Raw genomic sequence first — 17,951 nt, forward strand, 5'->3', positions numbered from 1 at the left:
TTTGTGTTTTGTGTGTGTGTGTGTGTGTTTTGTGAAGTCTGAAGAAATTTCAAATTGCAATTATAAGAAGAAGAACAGTGCCAAAAGTGGGGGGGGGGGGGGGGGGGGCATGTAGAACAACATCCACAAAACTTGCCATTGAAGATGCCTTGCAATGAATAAAGATGAAACACATATGGCACAAAAAATGTATTTCATTCAGTTGTAATTAGATGGTCCAAAAGTAAACAAGTTTTTAAATATCATTCACCCACTGGGATACGAATGCTGAATTTGGGTAGATGTTGCTTAGTATCCAATTACTGCAGGCAGGTGTGGAGAAAGAAAAAAGTCAGATACATTATGAAAGGATGCATATACAAACCATTGATGTTCTTAGATTTAGCAATAATCAGCAATCTGATTTTGTGCCACACAAGTAGAAATTGATGGAAAGTTTGTAATAATAGTTATGATCTATAGAGTTAAACTTGTTCTGGAATGAATGAGTGATTTAACAGAATTACTAAATTAAAAAAAGGAATGAGGTTATATGAAGTAGATATTTTTGTTTATGTTTTTAGAACATAATATTCTGCAGACTCCTGCCATTTCCTATAGTCAAACTACCCTTGTACAATTTGCAGTGAGAGTTGCAGGAACCAGCAGGATTGCTGTAGTTGATAACATTTTTACACTCACACATTGAGGCTGCAATCTTCCAATGCTAATCCTATAGTTAATAGTCTCTTAGATCATAATATGCAACTGCTGAAGTTAAATACCAGCGTACACAACCAAAATAATAAGTGGATAATGAGAAAGACAAAGGAACTGAGGTACTTAAACAATGTTTGAAAAATGCGAAACGGCAAAATGTATGTAGTATCCATTAGATAGACGAATAATGTATGAGGTGCATCCAGAAATTAAGTTTCCTAATTTTTCTAAACAAAGACAACATAATTGCATGCAAAATTTTATTGGCAACAGGTACAGCAAAGTTTTAGATATTTTTCGACGTAGTCACCAAAAGAATTGTGACAGTTGTCATATCATGGGAACAACTGTTATATTCCTGCATCATAGAAATATGCCGCCTGTGAATGGAACCAGCATGTGACAGTTATCTTCAGCTCTTCATTATTGTGAAGATGCTGGCTGGAGGGCAGGAGTTGCTTGAGGTGCAAGAAAAGATCATGATACCACTGCAGAAATGTCAATACTGCTCCAAAGCATTTCGTTTTGTACTCGGTTGTCAGGTTTTTCAGCACCCACCTGGCACACAATTTCTTGAACAGCGGATGCTTAGTGTCAGTTTCATGCAATAAGGATCACGATATCTGTGGAAAATGGCTGCTGAGCTCCATAATTGTGAAGCTACTGTTCTCCAGGGTTTACTGCCACAACAGCTCAAGGCAGGTGATCATTGATGAGGGACAGTTGCCCACTACATGCTACATCATGGAACTTTTGATGACCTTCTGAAAAAAGCCTACACCAGTGATGCACCACCTGTTTATGCACCATGATGTTCTGCCCATGGATGTGACAGAGCTGACAATGAATTTCAATGGGGGCTATGTTTTGTGCATTAACGAACCTTATCACTGGCTGAACCTCACAGATGGCAGAAGAATGAATAAGAGACACTATTTTGAGTCACTGTTGCTGCAGTACGGGCACCAAGCAGGACCTTTCTGACCAGCATTTGATTGTTACATCATGGATATTTTGCACATGTGCAATTTTCTCATCTAAAAATGTCTACTTTAAAGGAAAATTACTTTTTGGATGTGCCTCATAAGATAATCATATGAGTACTTTGGAAACTGTTGTCCTGAAACAATTAACCTGTGTCAGTAAATTAAATGCTCCTAAATGGCAAGCTGCAAATGACAGTATAATGCCATGCAGAATTAAGGTGACACTAAACTTAACATCTAAGGACAGTTACTTCTGCACGGTTAAATCACTTTTTGTAAGGTTGTCTTCTTACTTAACATTGTCCCACAATTTAGTGAAGTCCACACTTTTGCATCTCTGTCTCTACTTTTATGTTGTCTTATGCTTGATCAGGGTAGGGGCCCTTTTGTCATAAGGTAGCAAAGTACTAAACAAATTTATCGCAACATCAAAATTTATCTATTTCAAGAAAAAAATAAACCCCTATAACAACATAATAACAGATATTTGAAACATAAAAGAAAATCATTGAGACATTTTCTCACAGGTAATAGTAAATAACATTTATTACAGTCTATATTCATATAAAAAGAGGTCATTTTCAATATCACATGGCTCCTCACACTGCTGCAGTGTATGTGGGCACTGGACTTACTTCCTTTACGCACCACAACCCTTTCTGGCAATCAGCCAGCATATCTTTAAAATTTCTATGAATGTCTCCTGCAGTAAGAGAGAAAATGTTAGACACAGAAACATGTCTGAGATCATAAACCAATGTCATCAAGGATTGAACTGAGAATAATCTACAGATATGTGTGTGTTCTTGCATGTGCATGTCACAGAATAATAAATGCAGTATTGTTGGAATATTAAAAAAATTCTCAACCCTTGCATTAGCTTATTGAAGGTCTGTGACAATACTTACAATCATAAAAGGTAAATAAATGGTTTTTTCATTCTGTAATGTACATAATAATCAAAATATAGTATCATTCATTAAAAGATGCCATGTATAAGTGTAATAATATTTCTTTACATGTGAACATTCATCTAGAATAATGATCTGTAATAACTGTAGAATCTTTTTGTTTAAGCTTTATTGATGTTACTAACATTGTCCTCTTTTGAAGTAAGAATAAATGATCATTTTGGCAAAATACTTTTGTTTTCTCTGTTTTGCAGGGTGTTCCACAAGATCTAAATACACTCACACAAAATGCATCCAATGATATAGAACTATTTTTAAGCAGGCATATGCCTTCATATAGGAAACGCACATCAGATATACGCAATTATCTGACTGAAAGAACAGGTAAGATTAATTTTCCCTGCTCTCCTGGCCCCCCTCTCTATTTTCCTTTGCCACCTTACCCTCCCCTCCTGTTCCCCTCTCTATTTTCCTTTGCCACCTCCCCCCTCCTACCCCCATCTCTATTTTCCTTTGCCACCTCCCCCCTCCTGCCCCCCTCTCTCCCCCCTCTTCCTCTCCCCCTCTCCCTCCCCTCTCCCCCTCTCCCTCCCCCTCTCCCTCCTCCTCTACCTCTCCCCCTCTCCATCCCCCTCCCCCTCTCCATCCCCCTCCCCCTCTACCTCTCCCTTCCCCTCCACATCTCCCTTCCCCTCCACCTCTCCCCAACCCCCTCCCTTCTCCCTCTCTCTCTCCCCCTCACTCCTCCCCTCTCTCTCCCTCTCCCTTATTCCCCCTCCACCCCTCTCTCTCCCATCTCATTTCTCCCTATGGTAATAGGAATTCAGTGGTACTACTCCTTTTAAGTTCACCAAAGGATATTTTTATAGCTGTCCTGGTCCTCTTTTGTATTTATTGATAAATCATAGTCTGTATTATCTGGATCAGAATAACATTGTGGTTGTCAGTTCATTTTGTTAACTTCGGTAATTGATAGTTATCACTATTTCATGTTACCCAAGCGTGTAATTTGGCTGCAGCAGCAACAGGTGTATGAGTCACAAATGAATATTCTCACGTTTCCTGTTAATGTGCAGAGTGGATTGTAATATCCGTACCACTATTTCGTGCACTTTTGCTACTAAGCATTAGACATTCCTTTGTGTAACATTAAAGATTAACACATAGAAACAAAGCACACACAAAAAAATTGCAGCCACTAAGTTAGTGGCTTATGTAGCCACCACAATTTCTCTCTTTTTCCCTACTATGCCATGGTTTTTACAGAGCACTAGTGTCATGAACTACTATCACATGAGGTGATACAACAGAAATTAGCATACAAATTCAAATTTCCGTAGAATCCCAATTCAAGTGATTACTTTTCTTGTAGTGATGACTATCACAGCCATGAATAGAATGAACATTACTTTATGACATCAATTGCAATACTTTTAAAACTGAGATGTTGCATACTTGACTATAATGGCCAAAAATCCTATTTATGAACCTGTCTAATAATATGAATTGGAATAAGATTTCCTATTTTATGTTTACTCGTTAGGTCAAGGTGTGGCTTGATTTGTTGATGACCAGGTGGGACTGGTTATTTGAGTTCATGTTTTTGTAATACACTATACTCACTATGAAAGGTAGAATGTCTAATTATAAAATCGTGAGAGAGAATTGCCAGCCAGTACATATGTTCAAGGGACTTGTTAGTACTGCCAGTAGACACACACACACTCTCCTAACTTTCGGACTGACATTTTGTTACATGAGGAGGAGAGAGGGGCAGATTAGGGAAGGTTGAAAAGGAGGAGCAGGTCTCTTGGACTCCAAGATGAGAGGAACCCACTTGTTGTGATCAAACAAGGTTATTACTACAATATGTTTTAATATTTAGATATTATTTAGTGTATCTCAGTTTTGGTTTTCTTATGAAACCGTTGATGATTCGGACTTGTACTAGTGTAGCAACACTGTGAATAAACATTCGTTTTCTGCAGTTTCAGTTAATCTTGAATCAAAATGTCAGGGATGTATGTATGTATTTTGTGAGAGCCAATAATCAGTATGAAGACACAATGTGTATGATTTCCATACTTATAATGTGGTTCCATGTTTCACATGGAAAAGAAAGAATAGGATGGAAAACATATTAGTAGTACAAAAAAATCTTGATAACTTGTAAATCAGACAGATTAATGTGTGTTGAATATAATTGTCTTCAGCACTGTCGGTCATGGATGTTGCTGTTTCCTCACCGGAAAATCACAAAATATACTTCTGATCAGCGTGTTCATTTTCAGTTATCTGTTGCGTTTCTAAACCATCCATTTAAAGGGGTTAGTGTACAAATTACATTTTCGCCTAACAGCAGCCATGGAAGAACATTTGAGGAGCATTACTGAAACGAATAATTTCTGCCATCTTTTGAATTTATAAAATTTAATTATTTGTTATTTAATTTATGTCACACTAACTATTAATTTTGTGTGCTGCATTCTGTTTCCAGTTAGCAGCTGAAGCTTCATTTTTCTCCTTAGAGTATAAAACACCTTTTGTCAATGATATTCAGAAAATTTTGTTTGAATTCTAGCCCAAGACAGAGAACGTCAACATGTCCGTGGTGAAGCTCAACCTTTATTTAGTGGCTCATCACAAGACACTGACAGCAGTGATGGGACACAGAATGCTGAAGGACACAGCGTCACAACTGGTGTGGTGAGTGTGTATCATTCTTTTGGATCATTTTCCAAAGCGTCATTACATTTACAGGATCCATCTTGATGCTCAGTCTTTGTGGATTTTTTGTATTTATTTGGCTCTTAGCTTTCCTGCTGTTTAGCCCAAATCTCTGTGGTTATGTAAAGAAGTGCATTGTGTAGAATAGGATTGACAAATCTATATGAAAAGGAATATTGTGCTTCTTTGATCTTAGCAGCATGAAACATAATATGTGAGATATGGATGTACTAGATTTCATATATGTGAATATTACAGTTCAAAAAAGAAAAACAACATTTAATGATACCTAAAAATTCAGATCTTCTTTCAGTTTACTATATTATGTGAGTTTGCATTTTACTTATTTTTATTACTAGTCACAGAGTCTATAGCATTAGTTTTGTCAGAATAAGCTTTTATTTTTATTTTTCATTATTGCATATAAACCTGCTAGCTAGAAAATTTAAAGCAGTTTTTAAATATTACATGATGGAAACAATAGTTTCATAGCAGAGATTTTTGATTTATTATGACTATTTGTTAATTCTACTATCTGGGTCTACTTGGCCTCAGTAATTAGCCAATTGTGTGTTACTATCAAGTTGCCTGTCCTTAGGGGCCTGGACCCAGACCAACTACTCCTAGTTCTCAACTACCAAACTTTCAATGTAAACTCTTTACATTATTAGAGGAGAATTTTTACTCAAAATCTACAAAAAAGAAAAGACAAGTAACATTCTAGAAACATTACTAACAAGAGGTGTAGCCAACAGCTAGTTTTGATCATAAGTTGAAAAGAATCACAATAATATAAACCTATGATACGGCTAAGCTTTTAGTGAAATTGAAGTGTTGCCAGAAAAGCCAACACCATTTTGCTAGAGGAGGCCGAAAGGCACGCGCTTAAGCTCAAGCAGGCTGGCGCGAGGTCTGGAACAGTTAAGGGAATTAATAGTAGCAAATAAAGTACGTAGTTGATATAATACTTAACTTTAATCCACAATTGGTGTACATCGCTCTTGACGGTACATGTTAATCTCAGTATCAAATGCTATGGTGCCTTGCTAGGTCGTAGCAAATGACGTAGCTGAAGGCTATGCTAACTATCGTCTCGGCAAATGAGAGCGTAGTTGTCAGTGATCCATTTCTGGCAAAGTCGGCTGTACAACTGGGGCGAGTGCCAGGACGTCTCTCTAGACCTGCCGTGTGGTGGCGCTCGGTCTGCTATCACTGACAGTGGCGACACGCGGGTCCGACGTATATTAGCGGACCATGGCCGATTTAAAGGCTACCACCTAGCAAGTGTGGTGTCTGGCGGTGACACCACAGAAATGTTAATAAGAACCAAGATACATTGATGGAATAGATCCTTAAGGTGACATATCAGGTCCAATGTTGTTTCTTATATGTATTGATAACTTTCCCAATAGTGTTACATATGAAAGAAAAAATTCTCTTTGCTGATGACAGAAACATTATGCTCACGATAGGGGAAGTAAAATGAAAACAGAGAAAAAACTCCTTGCAGGTGAAGCAGCTAAACTCCTCAAGGAAGTTTGGAATTAGTCAGTATGCAGTCAAGTTACATTGAACATAAAGAAAACATATGCCATGAATTTCAGGTTGAAGAGAAAAAAATAACACCGTAAAACTACATGTGGATGCTACCTCTATAGATTGCTTAAAAAACACAAAATGTCTAAGAATGAACATGCCAACATAAGTACACCATGTGAGTGTATTTACTAGTCACCTGTGCACATAAAAAACATAATAATTATTACACATACAGAGCAGTGACCATGGAACAAAATCAAGACTGAGCTTATATGTACCAAGAAAGAATAAACAAAAACTCAAACAGAATTTCCTACTAGGGAATAAAATTGTACAATAAACTGGCTAAGGAGATTAAAGAGATTACTTAAACTTATTTAAAAGGCAGTTAAGAAGTGTGTGTTAGGCAATATGTTCTATGCAGTAAAGGATTGCTTAGATAGCTCAGAGTAGGAGTTTTAAAAACAACATAACACAAGTACCTCAATGATAATAAAACACCTCTTGTCATTCCACAACTTTTTTTGGATTGTAAAATCGTTTTTTCCCCTCAGTAACCTTACCCCAAACCTCTGTAGCAGGCAACACTAACATCTTTTCCTCTATCTGAGCTCAGTATCTCACTCACTCATTGTGGAGCAATGCTGACTCATTTTTTTTAGTCAAACAATTGGAAAGCTGCAGGAGAGAGGGAGAAGGGGAGTATCAGGAGGACAGGAGCTAAGCAGTAACTTAAATTGGGTGATTTGTGGTTAACAATAATTATGTGACTCCCAGCCTGTTACAAACCATAGATTTGGTATTGCTGTTTTAGATTTGCTTCTTACTTGGCTTCAAGAGATTGAGAGGATCGCAGTCTAGATGTGTGTTATAAAGCACCAACACTTAGCACTAGAAAACAGAGATTGTGACAACGATTCAAAGATCAAATCGCTAGATAGAGAATACAATTAACCATTCATGTGTACACCCTCTTACGTCATGAATCACAGTAGAGCAGCGATTAGCAGTCTAACAACACTTTATTACATAGTCACAGAGCATACAATACAACATGTCAAAGATACACTGTCCTAAGAGTAAACAGTCTCTCACTTGCCTGAAGAACATCACTCTGTGACATCTTCCCCACCCTGGTTGACCTCCAAAGGTACGGCCAGCTGCACAGGACGACTAATGATGTGACCTTCTGGTGTCCGGAGTATTATCGTCCTTACCCTGCCATCTCTTCCTGGTAGTACCTTTTCTATCCTGGCCTTCTTCCACATATGTCACGGACGAAGGTCCTCTTGGATCAGCACGATGTCGCCAGGGCGAAAGGGGATGACTCATCCCAATGGGCGTTTAACTTCATGGTAGTTCCGGAGCTCCAGTAGGTATTCTTTAATCCAACGGTTCCAGAAACTGTCACAGAGTTGCTGTCTCAGTCGGGATTCCTTTGTTAAATTTGTGTTCGCTGAAGTCTCTGGTCCCGTCGGAATAGTCGTAAGTTTTTCTCTCGTCAAAAAATGGGAAGGGGTGGGTGCATCACAATCATCTCCTGGTGTGATGGGCCTGGAGCTCGCCGCGGCTTCAATACTGATCAAGGTGGTGTTCAGTTGTTCTTCAGTGAGCTTTGCGAGTTCCAATACCTTCCGTAGGCAATGCTTTATAGTGACCACCATTCTTTCCCACCATCCTCCCCACCAAGCTGCCCGGGAGACAATGAATTTCCAAGTAATACCGTGGTGGGCGGGGAACTGATAAGTTTTTGTGGTAGTTAATGCCTTCCAAAGTTGGGCTAGTTCCATATTCGTGGCGTGGAATGTTTTCGCATTATCTGTATATATCGTGTGGGGTAGTCCCCGGCAAATTGCTGAAGTGCCATGAGAAACTTATCCATTGACAAGTCTGTACAGAGTTCGAGGTGTACAGCTTGTGTGGTAGCACATGTGAAAAGAGCGATATATGACTTGTGCGTTTCCTTCCCCACGTTGATGAATAGTGGGCCAGCAAAGTCTATTCCGGTTACAGCAAATGGTTTGGCAGGCGAAACTCGTTCAGGTGGCAGCGGTGCTTCAATCTATTGCCCTCGTGGGTTCTTCAAGATCTTGCATGCGAGGCATGAACGTATCATTCTTTTGATGGCCTGACAAGCTCTAAGGATCCAAAATTCAGTTCGCAGTTCGGATAGTACAGAACGAACACCAAAGTGATGGAGGCAGATGTGTGTCTCTCGAATAGCCAATTGTGTGAAGTGGTGGGAACCGTCACGGAGTACAGGATGTTTTTGTTCCCTATTTAGGCTAGTGCACTGCAGTCGACCTCCTAGACGTATCAGTCCATCTTCTAAGAAAGGACTGCATTGTGCGATTTTGACTCTTTTGGCAGTGGTAAGTTATTCTGAAGTGCATGGGTAATTCGCTGGGGGGAGGAATCTCTCTGGCCCACTCGAATCCAATACATTTCGGCACCTGATAATTCGGTGGCTATAAGTTCTCCTGAAGATTTATTCTTCTGATGAATTTTGTGTAGGAAGCGGAGAGTCTATGCTGTCATACGAATGAGCTTCCAGTATGAGCTGAATTTAAATAAGTCCAGAAGGCTGGTTGGCGTAGATATCGACAACACTTGGCTCTGGGTTTTCTTCCTCTTTTCATCGGGAGGAAGTCGTACCATCGTTGGAGTATCATTTGGCCAGCATTCAGGAGGGCGTGCAAGCCAAGGCGGCCCATGCCACCAAATATCCAGAGAAATCATTTGGTAGCTGAGGAGTCCACGTGAGAGGTTGCCAGCAGGATTGTCTGATCCTGAGCAGTGTTTCCATTGTGTGGGAGTCGTGTGTGTTTGTATCTCAGTTACACGATTACAAATGTAGGTCTTCCATCTGTTAGGATCACAGCGAATCCAACTTAGTGTTACTGTAGAATCCATCCACAATATCGCATGCGCAATTTTAAAGTCTGTTGCACGGCAAAAGTAACACAATAGTCTGATCCCAACTACTGCCACTAAAAGTTTGAGTCAGGGCAATATCACCTTCTTAATAGGAGCAAGTCTGTTCTTGCTACAGACTAAATGGGTTACGACGTCATCATCTAAGACAGTACGAATGTACAAAGCTGCTCCATATGCCTTTTCCGAGGCGTCACAGAATACGTGCAGCTGAGAGTCTCTTCCATGAGCTGTAGCTATCCATCTAGGAACACGTATATGTGACAATGAAGGTAACTAAAAACAAAAGCGCTGGCAGGTCGATAGACACACAAACACACACACAAAATTCAAGCTTTCGCAACAAACTGTTGCCTCATCAGGAAAGAGGGAAGGAGAGGGAAAGACGAAAGGATGTGGGTTTTAAGGGGGAGGGTAAGGAGTCATTCCAATCCCGGGAGCGGAAAGACTTACCATAGGGGGAAAAAAGGACAGGTATACACTCGCACACACACACATATCCATCCACACATATACAGACACAAGCAGACATATTTCAAAAAATATGTCTGCTTGTGTCTGTATATGTGTGGATGGATATGTGTGTGTGTGCGAGTGTATACCTGTCCTTTTTTCCCCCTAAGGTAAGTCTTTCGGCTCCCGGGATTGGAATGACTCCTTACCCTCTCCCTTAAAACCCACATCCTTTCGTCTTTCCCTCTCCTTCCCTCTTTCCTGATGAGGCAACAGTTTGTTGCGAAAGCTTGAATTTTGTGTGTGTGTTTGTGTGTCTATCGACCTGCCAGCGCTTTCGTTCGGTAAGTCACATCATCTTGTTTTTAGATATATTTTTCCCACATGGAATGTTTCCCTCTATTATATTGACAATGAAGGTAAGCTAGATATCCAAGTGCGCCATCGTGCCCCTAAGTCCCAGTGCATAAGTTGATCCCAGTCAATTCCTCGGCACCATGTGTCCTGGAATAGCAATTTCCCAACAAGAGAAACAGGGGAAAACAGTCCGAGTGGGTCATAGAATTTAGCCATACATTGTAAAAGGAGTCATTTGGTAGCTGGCTCTTCTGACGACCTTCTGATGATTTTGCTAGGATCGATACCGAAGTAGTCACCTGCGGTGTTCCAGTCTACACCTAAAACTTGAGTCTGGGTGTGGGGTTCTCGCCCTTCTGCCTTCCAGATTGTTTCGAGTTGTTCACAGTTGGTAGCCCATTTTGATAAGGGGAGACTGATCAATTTCATAAGGGTTACAAGTTCATAGTATATAGTTATAACCAAATTATCACCTTCTACTGAGATCACAAAGTCGTCCATGTATGCAGCCTTGTTTATAAGTGGCGCTACGGTGGGAAATGCTGTCATACACTTGTCGGCAAGTTCTCTTAGTGTTGCAGAAAGTAAAAATGGGCTGCAGGTCAGGCCGAACGGGAGTCTGTTAAAACGGTATTCTGTTAGTTCGTCCGTCATTTGAAGATTTTTCTGTTTGATCCTGGCTAATTTTGAACCAGAAGAATCTGGTCAAGTATTGGTCCTTTTCGTTCAAGATTAATTGAAGGAAAGCTTGTGTGGTGTCCGCGATGATAGCCGTAGAATATAGTCTGAAACCCAGTAAAATTTCCAGAATCTCTGGTAATAGGTTCGGTCCTACTTCTAATACCTCACTCAGAGAAGGAGCATTGGAGCATTGCTTTCATGAGATGAAGCATCAAAGACTATTCTCCACTTAGTGGTTCCGTATTTCTCCTTCCTCGCTGCATGATGAGAGAGATAAAATAGCCCCTTTCCTGAGAGTGGGGTGGGAGTGACCTCTACTTGCTCCTTCGTAATGTAGTCTAGCATAAGATCGAAATACATTTGCTTAAAGGTCTCTTGACGTTGAAATCTTTCCCTAAGGTGCTTGAATTGTTTTTGCGCGATCGGTCTGTTACTCGAAAGCACTGTATGTTGCCTTTTGGGAAGTGTAACCACTGCTCGATGATCTTTTATAGAGAAAGATTCACTAAACTCTGCAAGAAGTCTCGTATCCTTGTTTTTCACAGATATATCCTGATCGGCAGTAATCCCTATAGTTTCCAAGTCTCAAAAGCGTCTGAAATCATTGTCCGAGTGCAGAGGAGATCGGTCAGTCTGAGCAAAATTTACCACGGTTGCATGCACACAGGCTTGTGACTTGTTACCACTAAGTATCCAGGCAAACAGAGAAGGAACTAACACTAAGGTTTCAGAGATGCGTATGGGTGAATTGTGCTTCACTATCTTCCAATAAAAATTGCCTCCTACAAGAATCTCCACGGGAAGATCTTCTGTTGAATCCGTTTTCGGATCTGCTATCGTAATCTTACGAGCATCTGGTAAAATCGTTATATGTTGTGGAACCGAAGGCTGGTGAGAAATAATGTGAGTACTTTCGAAGGCAGTTAGTGGCACTGAAGAATTCTGCCAAAGCCCCTTCATATTAAACTGAACAAGCCTATGGTGGCGTGGGCGTGTAGGGTTTGATTCAAAGGAACAAACGGTTAGTTCTTGTCGGTCTACCATTTGCAGTTTCAGATCATCAATCAGCGATTTTGCTATGAAGCTGGACTGACTACCTGCGTGCAGTAGACATCACGTTGTCCTGCTCAATCCTGTAGGTCCTGAGACACATACTTGAGCTGTCTGAAGGTACGTGTATCCATGGGGAATGACAGATACCTTTACCACGGAAGTAACTTATGTCTGACCCGCAGGACTCCTAATATCCTTCCGTTCCTCACAAATGGACTTATGACGCAGTCTTTTACAGTTAACACACCGAGCCTTTTCTTTCTTTTTGCAATTTGAGACTTTGTGCCCACGTTGAAGACAAAGAAAGCATCTCTTTGCTAGTTTCAATTTATCTATTCGATCATTAACACGTACGATCTTCTTACAGTCTTGCGCCCAATGACCACAAGATTCGCAAAAGACGCAGAATGGTTCCTTTACGCTGGTATCCTTCGGGGTCGATCTTTTAGATTTCGTGTGTACGTGATGTGTGGACGCTGTGGGAAGGTTACTAGAAGTGCAGGAAAATTCACCATGTATCTTCTGCATGGTAAGCGCCCTGTCGACTTCCTCGTTCAGAAACTCCATCAGTTGCAAAATGTACCCTTTGGATATTCCTGTACGCTTGGCGTGAATTATCCATCTAAAGGTACCTGGTTCGATTCCGGGTTTCGGAGCCAAATTCTTACATCATGAATCACAGTACAGCAGCGATAAGCAGTCTAACAACACTTTAGTACATAGTCACAGAACATACAATACAACATGTCAAAGATACACTGTCCTAAGAGTAAACAGTCTCTCACTTGCCCGAAGAACATCACTCTATGACACACCCTATTGACAAAAATTAGTTAAGTTGTCCATTCTGCTGCAATCAGTAACTGTCGACGCATAAACAACTGTCTGCATTTTCAAACAATGGAACCTCTGCAGTTTCCATTGTTTGAAAATGCAGGATCTCTCTCTCTCTCTCTCTCTCTCTCTCTCTCTCTCACACACACACACACACACACACGACTGTCAACTTCCAGCATCTCGGGCTGGCATTAGTGTAAGTACACCTCTGTCTCTCTCTCTCTCTCTCTCTCTCTCTCTCTCACACACACACACACACACACACACACACACACAAAGGCATTCCAGCCCAAGATGCTGGAGTTGTTTTTTTTTTTTTTTTGTTTGTGTGTGTGTGTGTGTGTGTGTGAATCTCTCTTCTTACTGATGAAATCTGTGGTCGAAAGCTTTATGTAAGTGTCTTTTAATTGTGACTGTCTGTAACTTGATGTGTTTTCTTTATGGTAAGTTGCAGGCTGTCTTTTCCTACCTTGTTTCCTGCATTTTCACAAATCTATGTTGTGTGAGTAATTGGTGACACATAAACGACAACTGTTTATGCAGTTACAAGTGTGTGTGTGTGTGTGTGTGTGTGTGTGTGTGTGTGTGTGGAGAGAGACTGTGTTGTGTAAATTGGTAACACATAAATGACAAATGTTTATGCAGTTACAAGTGTGTGTGTGTGTGTGTGTGTGAGAGAGAGAGAGAGAGAGAGAGAGAGAGAGAGAGAGAGAGAGAGAGAGAGAGTACTTATATTAAATAAAGGATGACTGTGTTAGAGATTGTTTGATTTTCTGAACTTCTGTGTTTGGTCATGTGCCCCACATCTTTATCTGGTGATTGGTGATCTTTCATGATTTTTATCAGATTTTCCAGTTCTGGAATTTTCATTTCTTTTGAGTAATTGATATGTTGTCATACCCCCATAAAATGCTACACAAGAGTTGTGGTTTGCTGTTCTTAAACAGCATCATATTTTGGCATGGCAATAGTCCTACTCCATTTGGATGAAACATGTTTCTTAAAATATTGATACAGCAGCTAGTAATTTGGTACATACAACTGTTTTTGCACTGGGTGATTTACAAGGGTGTGACCTAGTAGCTATAGAGCAGGGAAATTATATTAGGTGTTCCACAGGGTTCGATCATGGTTCCCCTTGTATTCTTCTTTTCTGAAGGGAGAAGCTAAACTGACACTGTGTGCTGATGATACAAGCCTCATTATTAATCCAGTAAAAGAAACTCCAATAGAAAATTATTCAAATAATGTCTTTGGAAGAGTTATTGAGTGGTTTTCTGTGAATGGGCTTGCTCCCCACTTTGAAAAAATGCAGTACATCCAATTTCCTACTACAAGGAGTACAGTTTGTTCAACAAGTACAACACATCAACAGATGTCAGTAACCAGGGCAGAGCATACTAAAGTTTTGGGTGTACATATAGATGAGAATCTTACTTTGAAAATTCATATTTTGTATCTCCTAAAGCAAATAGGTTCAGCAATTTGTGCAATCAGAATAATTGCCAATTTTGAGGATATAGAAATTAGCAGGCTAACATACTTTCACTCTCTGATGTCATACAGAATAATATTTTGGGGTAAGTCAACACTTAGGCAAAAAGTATTCACTGTTCAAAAGAAAGTGGTTAGAATACCAGTAATGTGTGGGGCTCATAGTCACACATCTTGTAGGCATATCTTTAAAAGGTCAGGAATTGTTACAACAGCCTCACAGTACATTAACTCAGTAATGAAATTTGTTATCAACAACATGGACCAGTTTAAAAACAAAAGAGACATTCATGATTATAATACCAGAAGGAGAAAAGACTTAGACCAGCCTCTACTTAATCTATCTTTGGCACAAAAAGGGGTAAAATGTTCCAATAAATTCCCAGATGAAATAAAATGTCTGACAGATGGCAGTAACAGTTTTAAAAATAAATTGAAATCATATCTCCTTGACAACACCTATACCAAATATGAATTCTGGAATAGGAATAAATAAATCTATAGGTGTAATATATGCATTTTGTGCCATTTAAGGGAATGTGGTAGGTAATAAAAAATATTCATGTGTGCATTTCTTATGCACTTGACACTTTCCACATCATAACGATTACTGTGAGATTGATCGGTGGAACACATAACTAACTAATTAACTAACACAAGGATGACATAAGAGTGTGAGTGGAAAGGAGTCATATAGCATTGGTTATTAGGTGGGGGGGGGGGGGGGGGTGAGATGTGAAGGATAATCATGTCAGCAAAGGCTGTGACACTACCTTCAATGTACTTAGAAAGTGTCTGCTTCTCACAATGTAGCATTGCATTTTTCTTCAGAATGAGGCTTCTCTGCAGATCAGAATTTTTATAACAACCTTTTAAGCAAATAGGGAGAATAGGTAATTCCTTCTGTCAATAATGTGAGCAGGCTGTCAATAATACTAAACTACTACACTGTACTATTGCACTTAATAAAGCATTTCATATCAATGAAGGTTCTACATTATTATGACATCTATAGAACACAGTGGGTCAGTGGGCAAACTTGTGTAAGATAAGATGCAGTATGGCATTGTATACCTCAGCATTGTCAGTCATGTTACATCATAACAGTCATCTGCAATATGACTATAAAATGTCTTAAGGGACACTGTTAAAGTTGGTCAAAGTGCCAGTGGTTTATTTGTATTTTCATCTCTTTACATCACCTTCCCTTTTCAAAAGGTACTACAAATAATCATGGTCTGCAATACATTATTCTCTTTGAGACCTATGGCTAATGTATAACTTCACATTACTGTACTACTAGGCAAATATTATAACCCATTGTTAAATCTATAAGTGAATCACTCATAACCTAATCTCCATAGCTTACGTTACACTGTCACGTCATATAATAGGTCTTCATCATGACAGTCAGTAAAATGGGAGACCCTGGGTAAAAGTAAATTATCTAGAAAGTGCAGACTACCTTTTACCTTCTATGTGAGATGGAAATAAAACAGATTGTGTCTTTCCCTTCTTTGCAAGACTTTCGTGGTCTACTTTCCCTTTCTTCCCCCCTCTCTCCCTTCCTTCCTCCCCTTCACTCTCTCTCTCTCTCTCATTTTTTGAAGAATCTTATTTATGAAAGAGATTATGCAACTTCGACTTTTGTTAGTATATGCTATTCATTTCCAGCTATCATTAATGAGGTCTGTAGGAATCCATATGTTCATTGTTAACATCATGTTATTCATTGAGGTTTGTTCTTTTTTTCTAGTTTCCTGTTACCTCAGGTACGTCAGGATCTTTCTATTCAACCTGCAGTATTTGCCATTCAACACCACCTCATCTTGCAGGACATATGTTATCAGCACATCCAGGCTGTGGCTTCCTATGGGGTGCTGGATATTGCGGCAACATTGTAGGTGTGTATATTTATGCAATAGTCTCACAAACTCATTTATGTTCTATAGGACCATGAAATAATTTTTGTTTGGCACTTAAACTCTTTAAACAATTCATAACAAACAGCTAGTTTTGAAAATAAGTTGAAAAGAATCAAAGTAATATAAACCTATGATAATGCTAAGCTTTTAATGAAATGTTAATAAGAACCAAGATGCATTGATGGAATAGATCCTTAAGGTGACATATTAGGTCCAGTGTTGTTTCTTATATGTATTGATAACTTTCCCAATAGTGTTACATATGAAAGAAAAAATTCTCTTTGCTGATGGCAGAAACATTATGCTCACGATAGGGGAAGAAAAATGAAAACAGAGAAAAAACCCCTTGTATTGAATTCATAACTGAAAAAATTTATAATTTGATTCTTCAGGTACATAATTGGTAGGTCAAATGATGTTAAAGAGTAATTATTCAATGACTGACTGTTCTCTCTCATAGCTAGGGTTCTCATTGACACAGTGGAGGTGTGCAGATTGGTACAACTGAGCAAGATGCTGCAGTAGCTAAGGTGCAGGACTCGCATTTGGGAGAAGGGGGGCTCAAATTCCGCCTAACGAGTCAATTTGTAGGCAGTCAACACCACCATCTCCATCAACTGCCTCAGGAACTAGCCCAGAAAACTTACTTCATTAACCATTTAAGTGCCCTACAGGGAACCTTCTTAGCCACTGCTCAGTGATAATGAACCTGCTGGTCAATCACTACAAGGAACTATAAGCAGTGACATTGCCAAAGCATCCATACACTGAGCATGGCCACGGGGTACTGTTGATGAAATATCTCACTCTGTATTTGATGAGTCACCACTGAGGGTGCCTGCACATAGCTTTTAACATATGCTTCTACTGTTGTCTAGTATCCACAGATACAAAACTAGGTACAGTAGAATCTTGTTACCCCATTATTGAAAGGACTAAGAATTTTGAACATCATAAGCGGGAAAACATACTACTGAAATATATCTAATTTGCTATTGATATGATTTTTTTCATCAATGAAAATGCAGAATTAAGGGTACCATAATTGGGGTAACATGTGATTTCATAATGCCACAATTCGCGACGTGCTATTTCTATAAATTGTAATTCATAATGCGCCTTTTCGGGAATGTGTTCGGAATATCACACCCAGGAACTCTCAACATTTCATGTTAGTGTACAAGAAGCAAAAATGTGTTAAATGCAGTGACACTGGGTAAATCCTTTATATTGAATATGTAAACTACTACTATCTGCCAATTGGGATCCAGGAATGCCATGTGACGTGAGAGCATAATCTCTAGCATCCAAAATATGTACCTTGCAATGATGTAGAGGAAATAAAAGACACTAAA

At 39.5% G+C, this 17,951-nt stretch overlaps 1 protein-coding gene across 1 annotated transcript in view; it reads left to right on the forward strand.

Moving 5' to 3' along the window:
- Positions 1 to 17,951, forward strand: part of LOC126198416 (probable E3 ubiquitin-protein ligase HERC1) — a 747,204-nt gene that overhangs the window by 462,145 nt on the left and 267,108 nt on the right. The window contains exons 41-43 of the mRNA XM_049934719.1: positions 2,851 to 2,980; positions 5,178 to 5,302; positions 16,428 to 16,575. Coding sequence (XP_049790676.1) covers positions 2,851 to 2,980; positions 5,178 to 5,302; positions 16,428 to 16,575 — 403 coding nt within the window. The remainder of the gene's footprint in view (positions 1 to 2,850; positions 2,981 to 5,177; positions 5,303 to 16,427; positions 16,576 to 17,951) is intronic.

Source organism: Schistocerca nitens, chromosome 8 (assembly GCF_023898315.1).
Source record: "Schistocerca nitens isolate TAMUIC-IGC-003100 chromosome 8, iqSchNite1.1, whole genome shotgun sequence".
NCBI lineage: Eukaryota > Metazoa > Arthropoda > Insecta > Orthoptera > Acrididae > Schistocerca > Schistocerca nitens.